The sequence below is a fragment of the Carcharhinus amblyrhynchos genome, chromosome 1, assembly GCF_965287045.1.
Source record: "Carcharhinus amblyrhynchos chromosome 1, sCarAmb.v2.hapA, whole genome shotgun sequence".
Lineage (NCBI taxonomy): Eukaryota > Metazoa > Chordata > Chondrichthyes > Carcharhiniformes > Carcharhinidae > Carcharhinus > Carcharhinus amblyrhynchos.
The window spans coordinates 156164013-156176274 of NC_137324.1; the positions used below are offsets into that span (position 1 = coordinate 156164013).

The 12262-nt window shown below is 42.6% G+C and overlaps 1 protein-coding gene across 2 annotated transcripts in view; it reads left to right on the forward strand.

Annotated features, from left to right (window-relative positions):
* Positions 1–12262, forward strand: part of LOC145346622 (alpha-1,3-mannosyl-glycoprotein 4-beta-N-acetylglucosaminyltransferase B-like) — a 249206-nt gene that overhangs the window by 152541 nt on the left and 84403 nt on the right. For both annotated transcript variants that reach the window (XM_080194108.1, XM_080194117.1), the window contains exon 6: positions 730–843. In XM_080194108.1, coding sequence (XP_080050234.1) covers positions 730–843 — 114 coding nt within the window. The remainder of the gene's footprint in view (positions 1–729; positions 844–12262) is intronic.

Here is a 12262-nt window from a genome sequence, read left to right on the forward strand (position 1 = left end):
TTTAAGATTATCCCTAGTGCTGTTCCCAAGTTAATCTTTCATGGATTCTGCTCACATATTGTAGTAGTCACCAGAGTGTTTTGAAGTATTTACTATCATAAGAATATGGAAAAGTACATGACATCTCGGGCAGCACGATGGCACAATGGTTAGCACTGCTGCCTCACAGTGCCAGGGACCCGTGTTCAATTCCCGGCTTGGGTCACTGTCTGTGTGGAGCTTGCACATTCTCCCCGTGTCTGTGTTGGTTTTCTCCAGGCTCTCTGGTTTCTTCCCACAGTCCAAAGATGTGCAGGTTAGGTGGATTGGCCACGCTAAATTGTCCCATAGTGTTAGGAGGATTAACTAGGGTAAATGCATGGGGTTATGGGGATGGGGACTGAATGGAATTGTGGTTGGTGCAGACTCAATGGGCCATATGGCCTCCTTCTGCACTATGATTTTCTGTGACACAAATGGGTTGAAATTACTCTGAGGGATACTAGGAATAAACCTGTTAATGGGTTTTGAGATAAGTCCCTTTTTCACTACCTTCGTAACAATGTTAACCCATTTAAATAAACTTGTTAATGGTTGTAATAGCTTAGTTAGTGCATTGGTCAATAAGATCACACAATGCAATCTCAAACTCTATAAGTACGAAAGTAAATTATTTTTGCAAGTCAGCAGAAAATCTGCAGGTTTGTTCTGAAAGTTGATAACTCTGGGATATTGGTGTGCTGCCCACAGGTACTCCTATGAAATACAATCAGGACTTCTCGAGATCATCTCCCCTTCTGCTAATTTTTATCCTGACCTCTCCAATCTGAGGGAAACCTTTGGAGATTCTCAACAGAGAGTGAAGTAAGTCTTCCCCATAAGTTATGAAGCTGCTATGATTTCCAACAAAAACCATCACACAGATGTTACGATATAACTGAGAAAGATATTGGGTGGGATCTCTTTACATCAGGAAGCCTCCATTACATTTTCCACTTTGAGCACGAACTCACCTTAATGCATTGCATGTGGCAGAGGTTTGATCAAGATGGAGTTTGTGGACGGTGCACTTTATGGTCACTAAACTTGGCTCTTTAGCACTTGTTTATTTAATGCTATCCATCACTGTTGTTTGTAATCTTTATTAATGATCTGGATGAGGGTATAGTTGGGTGGATTAGTAAATTTGCTGATGACACCAAAGTCGGAGGTGTGGTAGATTGTGAGGAAGGGTGTCATAGTCTGCAGGGAGACTTAGATAGGTTGCAGAGCTGGGCCGAGAGGTGGCGGATGGAATTTAATGCGGAGAAGTGTGAGGTAATTCACTTTGGTAGGAGCAACAGATGTGTCGAGTATAGGGCTAACGGGAGGACTTTGAATAGTGTGGATGAACAGAGGGATCTAGGTGTATGTGTACATAGATCCCTGAAAGTTGGGAATCAAGTAGATAAGGTTGTTAAGAAGGCGTACGGTGTCTTGGCGTTTATTGGTAGGGGGATTGAATTTAGGAGTCGCAGCGTCATGTTGCAACTGTACACTACTCTGGTGCAGCCGCACTTGGAGTACTGTGTGCAGTTCTGGTCCCCACATTACAAGAAGGATGTGGAGGCTTTGGAGAGGGTGCAGAGGAGGTTTACTAGGATGTTGCCTGGTATGGTGGGGAGGTCCTATGAGGAGAGACTGAGGGATTTAGGGTTGTTTTCGTTGGAAAGAAGGCGGCTAAGAGGGGATCTTATTGAAACATATAAGATGATTAGAGGTTTAGATAGGGTGGATAGTGATAGCCTTTTTCCTCGGATGGAGAAAGCTAGCACGAGGGGGCATGGCTTTAAATTAAGGGGGGGTAGCTACAGGACGGATGTCAGGGGTAGGTTCTTTACCCAGCGGGTGGTGAGGGATTGGAATGCCCTGCCTGCTGCAGTTGTAAATGCGTCTAGTTTGGGGGCGTTTAAGAGATCTCTGGATAGGTTTATGGACGAAAAGGGATTGGTATAGGCTAGTGGGTCATTGTTTTTGTAACTGGTCGGCGCAACATCGTGGGCCGAAGGGCCTGTTCTGCGCTGTAATGTTCTATGTTCTATGTTCTATGTTCTATGACATTCATGCACACTTCTGTTCTGGTGAGGACACAACTAGATGAGGATTTAGCATGTGCATAGCAAGCATCTGCAGGAAATATGCTGATTGGCAGAAGCTGATGTCAGTGTATCACTGATTTGATGACAGCATTGCCATTTTGGAGTTCAATACTCCAGTTAACGCTTAAACAATTGAACACTCTGGAAGCAGCCCCTACCAGCACTATTTAAAGGAATTACCAGTCACTTTCAAGTTTGTTGCTGATTGATTTCTATTGACCCTTGCTGTGATTGTAGAAGTATTTGGAAGTTTCTAGCATTCTGTAATGTCACTGAAGTTCAGGAAGTAGTGTGACGTGCTAAAGGAATTTGACCTGACTTCTCGGAGTCTGCACAAGACACTTGCTCCCAGACATGGATACAGCAGTTTGCGTACCCTTCGAGAATGAATTAGAGAATAAGCATAGGTGACACAGAGCAGAACAAGCTGTTGGAAGAGGGAGGAAGATAGCTCTCAGTAGGAACGCAGATCCATGAAGCGTGTTCTAAGGATCACAGTGAGGAGCTGTGCATCAGCTGCCTCTATTTCAAAGAACGTCCTCACTCAAATCTGCCACCTGCTGCTGCTGAAGTTGTACTTCAGAGCAAGGCAAGGATCTCATTGCCACCAGATGTGAAGATGGCTGCTATATTACACTTGAAGCATCCAGTTCTTTCCAGGATGGAACAGGTAACATTTGCAACAATTCCCAGTTCGCCATCCAAACTTGCATAAAGGAGGCCACTGAAGCTTCACATCCAAAAAAGAACTGAATCCCTTTCCTTCTCTTTTGCCAGAGAGAAGCTGGCAGAGTGAGCATCCAACATTGTGTGAAGCTTCCGCTTGGTACGGACTACCATTAGCTACTCACAGGTCGCTGCATGTTAACTTCAAGATGTATCACTACTGGAAAGGATGCCACTCCCTAATATATGAAGCTGCTTTGTGATTATAAATGTGGCAGAATCTGTTGATTTTATTTGGGAGTGGCGCAGCAGCTGGGAAAGATGGGGGGGAAGCCACCGACTACCATACTTTTAGCCATTCGGTGCAATAATAAAGGAGTGGGTCTCATGACATAATGTGGGCTCTGATTTACAGGGCACCACAATTTTGAAAAGTCAAAATAGAAACACTGCCCCGCTGTGAACTCTACCTTCATTACAGAACTCCCCACCTCTCCCACCAAGGTACTTTCCACCTCTCCACCCCCCCACCCCACCCATCATAGAACTCCAAACCCCCTCCCATAGCATGCCCCCCATGGAACTCCACCCCCCAATATCACCATGGAATCAGTGCTGGGGCCAGTGCTAGGATACTGTCTGGGCATGACTCTCTATTCCCCGGGCAATGTAGTCACCTGTCTGCCTCCAGTGGGTTCTGCTCGCCAGGTGACTGTCATGGGGGACCTGTTGTATTTAACAATGGCATGCCCTTGCACCAACATGAATGGGCAATCTGGTGGGTGAGTTGGGGGTGATCAGGTGTAAAGGCCTTAAAATGATATTAAAATCTACATAAATTGGAAACCTGAATTTCAAAGTCAGAATTCCTGTAATGCCATTGGCAGGGAGTGGGGACAATGTATCAGGAAAATAAAAGCCGTTTAGGGCCTCCTGTGGGATTTTCTGCTCTCACCATCATTTCCTTCCCCCAAAATGGAAGCAGAAAATTCTCCCCCCTATAGAGAATCATGCAGGTCCACTATCCTAGCAGCAGTCATTATACTTTTATTCTGCATCAGTCAACTGTGCCACATAAAAGTGACAGCATGCATATCACAAATACCATTGAATAGGCACCATTGTTTAAAGTTTATTTATTAGTGTCACAAATAGGCTTACATTAACACTGCAATGAAGTTACTGTGAAATTCCCCCTTGTCGTCACACTTCGGCACCTGTTTGGCTAACTGAGGGAGAATTTAACATGGCCACTGCACCTAACCAACAAGTCTTATGGATTCTGGGAGGAAACCAGAACACCTGGAGGAAACCCACACAGACACAGGGAGAATGTGCAAACTCCACACAGACAGTGACTCAAGCTGGGAATTGAACCCGGGTCCCTGGTGCTGTGCGGCAGCAGTGCTAACCGCTGTGCCTCCATGATAAGTAATGCTTCCATTGCCTAGACTATCCTACATTACTCAGCAGAATGTGTCAAGGTTCATGCTGCAAGCTATATAACTTTGCCATCAGAAGCAAGCAGCCCCTGCCTCAAGTTACATGATGAGCAGCTGAAGGGGAAGGGAGGAGGCAACTAACAGAGGGTGGAATCTTCCAGTCCTGCCCTCACCGAGACAAGAAATTTCCACCCAAGGTCAACAGAGCTTTCAATTATCTGTTAAATTGTCCATCCTGCCCATGATGATTCCTGCGGTGGGCAGTACTGGAAACTTTACCCCACAGTGCTTTCCTGGCTGGGCTAACCATGATCAACTCATGAAACTGCAAGAACAGTAAATGCAACCCCAATCACAGAATCATAGACTTTTACAGAGCAGAAGGTGGCAATTTGGCCCATCATTTCTACACTGGTCCTCCAAGTAAGCAATGGGCCAGTGCAATGCCATTGAGCAATGCCATTCTTCCAACGTCTCCCCGTAACCCTGCACATTTGGCAGGATTTTCCAGCTATTCCTGCCGGTGGGACTGGATGATAGCAATGGCGAGCCCCTGCTGCGGGTTCCCTGGCAGCAGAAGGTGCAAGCAATGGGAAACCCCATGGACAGCAATGGGACTGGAAGATCCCACTATCAGCCAATAGCTGGCTGTCTGCACTGCTGAAAAAAACATGCTGCGTAGAGAGGGGAGGCAGGAAATCCCACCTATTGTTCCTTTTGAAATAAAAGTCTGATTCATACATTTCATACAATCCCTACCATGCAGAAGGAGGCCTGCACTGACTCTGACAGAGTCTTTTACCCAGGATCTCCCTTGCCCTATCCCCGTAATCCCACATAAGTACCATGGCTAATTATTCTAACCTACACCTCTCAGGACATTAAGGGGCAATTTACCATGGCCAAACCACCTAACTTGCACATCTTTGGACTGTGGGAGGAAACCAGAGCACCCAGAGGAAACCCAGGCAGACACAGGGAGAACATGCATACTTCACACAGTCACTAAAGGCTGGAATTGAACTAGGGTCACTGGTGCTATGAGGCAGCAATGCTAACTATTGTGTCACTGTGCCTTGTAGCCATTTTGAATTTGCCTCCACCACACTCTCAGGCAGTTTGTTCCAGCCCTTAATCACTCACTGCGTGAAAAAATTCACTCATATCGCTTTTGCTTCTTTTGCCAATCTGTTCCCTCTTGTTCTTGATCCTTTCATGATCAAAAGCAATTTCTCCGAACCTAATCTGTCCAGATCCTTCATGATTTTATACACCTCTGCCAAATCTCCTCTCTACCACCTTCTCTCCCAAGAGAACAGTTCTAACCTCTCCAATCTATCTTCATAATTGAAATTCCTCATCACTGGAACCATTCTCAAGAATCTTTGCTACACACTCTCCAATGCCTTCACATATTTTCTAAAGTGCAGCTCTTAGAAATGGGCACAATATTCCAGCTGAAGCCGAACTGTTGTCCAATACTAGATCGACGTAACCTTGTTCTTGTACTCTATGCCCCTATTAATAAAGTGTGGGATACTGGATTGTTTTTAAACCACTTTCTCAACTGTCCTGTCACCTTCAACAAGTGCACATGTTCCCTTTGCTCCTGCACCCCCTTTAGAGTTGTACCCTTTATTTTCTTTATTCTCCTACCAAAATGAATCACTTCACATTTCTCCATGTTAAATTTCATCTGCTACCTATCTGCCCACTCCTACTTGTCTATGTCCTTTTGAAGTTCGACACCCTTCACAGTTCACAATATTTTCAAGTTTTGTGTTACCCACAAACTTTGAAATTGTGTCCTGTACATCAAGGTCTAGTTCATTAATATATATGAGGATGAGCAAGGGTCCCAATGCTGACTCCTGGATAACTACACTGCAAACCTCTCTCCAACCCAAAAATCATCCATTAACCACTATTATTTGATTTGATTTGATTTATTATTGTCACATGTATTAGTATACAGTGAAAATTACTCTTCCTTGCGCACTATACAGGCAAAGCATACTGTTCAAAGAGAAGGAAACGAGAGTGTAGAATATAGAGTTACAGTCATATTAGGGTGTAGAGAAAGATCAACTTAATGCAAAGTAGGTCCATTCAAAAGTCTGATAGCAGCAGGGAAGAAGTTGTTCTTGAATCGGTTGGTATGTGACCTCAGACTTCTGTATTTTTTCCCCGACAGAAGAAGGTGAAAGAGAGAACAACTGGAGTGTATGGGGTCCTTAATTATGCTGGCTGCTTTGCCGAGGCAGCGGGAAGTGTAGACAGAGTCAATGGATGGGAGGCTGGTTTGTGTGATAGATTGGGCTACGTTCACGACTGTTTGTAGTTTTTCACAGTCTTGGGCAGAGCAGGAGCCATACCAAGCTGTGATACAACCAGAAAGAAAACTAGCTGGTTCTTGTCATTCAGCCAATTGCAAGATCCATGTTGCTAATGTTCTTTTTATTCTAGAGTTATAACCTTGCTCAAAGTCTGTTGTGTGATATTGTGTCAAATATATTTTGGAAGTACAGATATAGCACATCAACATTAAATATTAAACTGGTCTGCAAGTACAGCAGGTAATAACGAAGGCAAATTTTGGCATTTATAGCTAAAGAAAAACAGTATAAAATAAGGAGGTGTAGCTGCAACTATACAAGGCATTGGTGAGACTACATCTGGAATACTGAGTACGGTTTTGGTTCCCTTATTTAAGATTTAAGAAAGGATGTGGTGGCATTAGAGGCAGGTCAGAGGAGATTCACTAGACAGATTACAGAGATGAGGGGTTAGTCTTATAAAGAGAGATTGAGCAGTTTAGGTCTCTATTCCCTAGAGTTTAGAAGAATGAGAAGAGATCTAACTGAGGTATATTTGATAAAAAGTATTGTCAAACTAGACGTAGAGCAGACATTTCCCCTTGTGTGGCAAGAGGTCATAGTTTTAGCATAGTGGTTAGCAGATTTAAAACGGAGATGAGAAGAAGCTACTTCCTTCATAGGGTCATGAATCTGTGGAATTCACTACCTCAGGGAGTGGTGATGCCGTGGCTTTGAGTAAATTTAAGGAGGAGTCAGACAGATTTTTAAATAGTAATAGGTTAAAGGATTATGGAGAACGGGCAGGAAAATGGAATTAAAGCTGAAATAAGATTAACCATGATCGTATTGAATGGTGAATCTGGCTCGAGGGGCTGAATGGCCTACTCCTGCTCCTAGTTTTCATGATATTACCCTCACCAGCCCTCACTGTTAGCTCTTCAAAAAACATAAGCAAGTTAAACATGATTTTCCGTTAACGAAATCCATGCTGACTTTTCTTAATGAACCTGCATTTGCCCATGCGACTATTAATTTTGTCCCTAACTATTGTTTTTAGAAGTTTCTGTACTACTGAAGTTGAACTGACTGACCTCTAGGTGCTTATCTTTTTTGAACAAGGGAATAACATTTGCAATTCTCCAGTCATCTAGCACCATCCGGAGTCTAAGGAAGACTCAAAAACAGTCAATGCTGCCTCAATTTCCACTCTTTTCCTCAGTTTCGTTGGATGCATCACATCCAGTCCTGGTGCCTTATCAACTTTAAGTACAGATAACCTATCTGATTCTAAATCCTTGTTAATTTTAAACCATTCTAGTTTCTGGATTATCTCCTTATATTTATTTTGCAACTGACCATCATTCAGTCTTCTTAACCACAATGCTCAAATGAAAGTCAGCACAAAATAAACATTCCACAACAATTTTTTAAAATCAAACCAGGCATATAAACATATAAATTTTCTCAAAGCCTCAGCATCCACCACTCTCTGAGGTAGTGAATTCCACAGATTCATGACCCTTTGAAGGAAGTAGCTTCTCCTCATCTCTGTTTTGCATATAAACACCAATAATCACCCTGCTGCATTTCCTTAGTGCCTGTCTGTGGATGTCTTTGCATGTCCTACTGCTTCATGGCAGTGGCTGCACATTGGTTTGTGGAAGGCTGTTGACTTTCAGTGGAGAAGATCACAGATGGCCCTAAAGGACAACCTCAAGCACTTGTTGGCATGGAAGGCCTGGCTTTGGACTGCAGCATCTCAGCATGGGCTGCAGAAATCTAGGCTGCCTGGCTGATGGGCAACAGCAAGGACACAGGTGGAGTGGCAGTGATGGGAGGAGAATAGATGCTGTCATCCTGACAGAAGGTAGCAGGTTTGTTCTCCACAGAGGCTCCACCACATACCTTGGGGATGCCTCAATCTGTTGGAGTATCTGAAAGCCTCATTGAACACTGTCAGTCTGGTTCACTGACTGAACCATGTCAGTCATCTGGCACAGTGGCACAGTGGTTAGCACTGTTGCCTCACAGCACCAGGGACTCTGGTTCAATTCTGGCCTTGGGTCACTGTCTGTGTGGAGTTTGCACTTTCTCCTTGTGTCCGCGTGAGTTTCCTCTACGTGCTTTGGTTTCCTCCCACACTCCAAAGATATGTCAGTTGGATTGATTGGCCATGCTAAATTAACCCTAGTGTCGGGGGATTAGCAGGGTAAGTATGAAGGGTTATGGGAATAGGGCCTGGGTGGAATTGTGGTTGGTGCAGTCTTGATTGGCTGAATAATCTCCTTCTGCACTGCACTTCCCATGTCTGCGTGGATTTCCTCCAGGTGCACTGGTTGCCTCCCACAGTCCAAAAGATGTGCTGGTCAGGTGCAAAGGCCATGCCAAATTCTCCCTCAGTGTACCCGAACAGGCCCCAGAGTGTAGGGACTAGGGGATTTTCACCGTAACTTCATTGTATTGTTAATGTAAGCCCACTTGTGACATTGATAGATAAACTTTTCATATGTAGGTAAAACAACCCCAGATATAGGGGCAACTGTAAGAAGGATAATAGTGCAATAGGGTTGCATACCAACAGTTTGATTTTGCATCAGACCAGTCTGTGTTACCGATCTGAAGTCTTTATTAAGTTTTCACTGCAGTAGCTTCTGTTTTGTTGCAGTGGAAGCTAAGCTATTGGCCATCATGGCTTCTTCCTCAATCACGCAGCCTATCCATAATATAAGAGCATCCCCCGAGCAAGATCGTTCCCAACCAGTCATGTAATCCTCCAATACTTAAACAGCTCTATTAGAAATTGCTTCCTCTGTGCTATTTTGTCTATAATTCTCAATGGATTTGTTCTTTGCTCCCACATGACAAAAAGTTGAAGCAGTTTTTTCCCAGGCTCCGCGATTAGTAATATAGCTGGCATCAGAATTTGAGGGTCCCCAAGCAAGGTTGGTCATGAGGATTCCTCCCCTGCTACCATATCTAACAACTTCAGCACTCGCATCTGTGTCTTTCTTCTTACGGTGTTGCCCAAAGCGAGGAGAATGGTTGCCACAAAACCAGCTTGTGGCAAGAACGTGCACGTTGAGTATTTTAAGGGGGCAGGCTCTTGTGTCTTTCATTCTACCCAGCATATCATCCCCATAACCAGAAAGCCCTGAAATTCTTTACACGTGGAAATGAAAAGCTGGAAAATGTTTCAATTGCTCCCATCAAGATTTTAAGCATGAAGATTGGACCATGCTGAGTTACTTCAGGGCTGTGGGGGAATTGCCTGCTACCACTTTAATGCACCTTCTTCTCTCGTTATCAAATGGAGATCTCTTTTCTACTTTTAACAACTGGTTTAATATCCCCAAAAATCATTCCCATTTTTACCATAGCGCTATCCTTTGTTATTTTGTGTCTGCTCTGCTTATGCTACAGCCTTTGTTTGACTGAGACAGGTTAGATTTGACCTAACATAAATTGAATCAAATCTTTCCTGCGCTTGTGCAAGCATGAGACCGGTGTCATCAGGAACAATTAATGTTTTAACAGAAAGGAAGAAGATTCTAATGACTGTCTGGAGATATTGGCAGCAAGGTTAATTAAACTGCCACTTCTCTGTGCCGAGTCTGCACATTCTTCCCATGTCTGCGTGGATTTCCTCCAGGTGCACTGGTTGCCTCCCACAGTCCAAAAGATGTGCTGGTCAGGTGCAAAGGCCATGCCAAATTCTCCCTCAGTGTACCCGAACAGGCCCCGGAGTGTAGGGACTAGGGGATTTTCACCGTAACTTCATTGTATTGTTAATGTAAGCCCACTTGTGACATTGATAGATAAACTTTTCATATGTAGGTAAAACAACCCCAGATATAGGGGCAACTGTAAGAAGGATAATAGATTATGTTGTATTAAATGCAAATTTTAAAAAGTTGCATTTAATACTTTTATTTCCACAACAACTTTAATATAATATCTAATTTTACAATTCATAGCAATTTTCAGGATTCTGCAGCAGAAAATCCAACGCAAGTCATTCTGATTATTTTCAATCTATTCTGCAAAACAATGCTTTACCTAGCTATTACTGTTCTTTAGGAGATTTTTAATGTAGTACAAAATGAAAGAATTCTATTCTCTATCACCACTAAATTAAATTTCCCCATTGTCAATTGAAAATGGAAAGTTTTTAAATACAAAGCTCAAAATAATGCAAGTTCTTAATGAAGTGTTGAAGTATTTAAAGAACGTTTTGACACATTAATTGAATAGCTCAGGATGCCATGCCCAACATCCCAGGCTGCCAATAACTTGTCTTGGTAAGTGTTTGAGGTGCTTAGCATTTATCCAAAAATAGTAAGGCGTATATCAACTTGGCAGAGAGGAGGAGGGTTTAGGGGAAGGGAGGCCTAAAAATCTAGAGACCTACGTATCAGAACTGTATAGTGGCCTGGGTAAAGAGAACACTGTTAAGACCACTTAGGATTTGGTCCATTGATATTTGGAATAAGGCCAGCACTAAGGTAGGTGTTAATACCAGAGCAATCATTTATGAGTAACTATCATTAGCAGCGGTTGTGTCTCAGTTGCCACATTCATTTGAAGATATGCTTTGACAAGTCTATCTTACTAAACTGTTTACCACCAGACAACCCAATGAATAAATTCTCAATTAATGGTAAGAGATACTGTTAGACACTCAGTACTGGATTTATTGTCATTTCAATGCCACTGCAAATCCTTAGAGGACCATCTAGTTTAATGACGGGAAGGATTGGAGTTGCCAAATCACTTGAGGTTACAGACTCAATCACTCCACCTTTTATTAATTTTTCAAGTTCCATCCCAATTTTCAGTTGATAGTGTATGGCACCATTCTTACCTTTAAGCATTTTGGAATGCTATCAGGTTTTATCTTACGTCGTGCTTTGACTCTAGTCATTTCCCCTAAAGTATTTTTAAAAACCTACTGGTACTTTTCAAAGAGTTTCTACAGTGTGTTCTTTCTGTCAACCAATCAGTTAATTGCCAATTCAGTTTGATTTTGTCTAACTATGCTCTTCTGAAAAGTGCAGGCAGATTTACTTTAACAACATGCAATGGCAATTTTTCTGATTGACCACTCGATGCAACTTGCACCATGATAACTCATCGCTGGAACCACTTCTTCTGTACAAGTTCACAGAATTTTATTAGAGGCTTTATTGATGCATTCTTGAGATTCTGTTGATATAAATTTTCAGATATAAGATATACAGAATCTCCTGTATCTACTTCCATTTTAATTTAATTCCCATTCCGTTTTGAATAGATTCATAATCTATGTATCATCTTGACTCAATAATACACCAAGTTTTTAATTCTTGGATCTCCATAGATATCTTGTCTTCGTGGTCATTCTATAGATTATTTGCGTAGATTTGGGTGCTTTCTTGCATTTAGTTTTCTTCAAGATTTGAGAATTCTGCCTGGTCCAACATGCCTTGGTTATGTGATCTTTTTTGCCACAATTACATCTTTATTTTCTCAATACCAACAATCCAGTGGAGAATGTCCCACTTATGCATACCTATGTCATGCTTGCATGTTGAGAGATTTTCTTTTATATTTCATCTTGTGTATTTTGGTGCCAGCTTTGACTTGAGAAACTTTTTTAGTGGCCGATTCCAAGGATACTGCTACCTCAACAGCAAATCTTAATATTAAAGGGCTATCAGTGAGCAATTGTCTTTGAATTGCT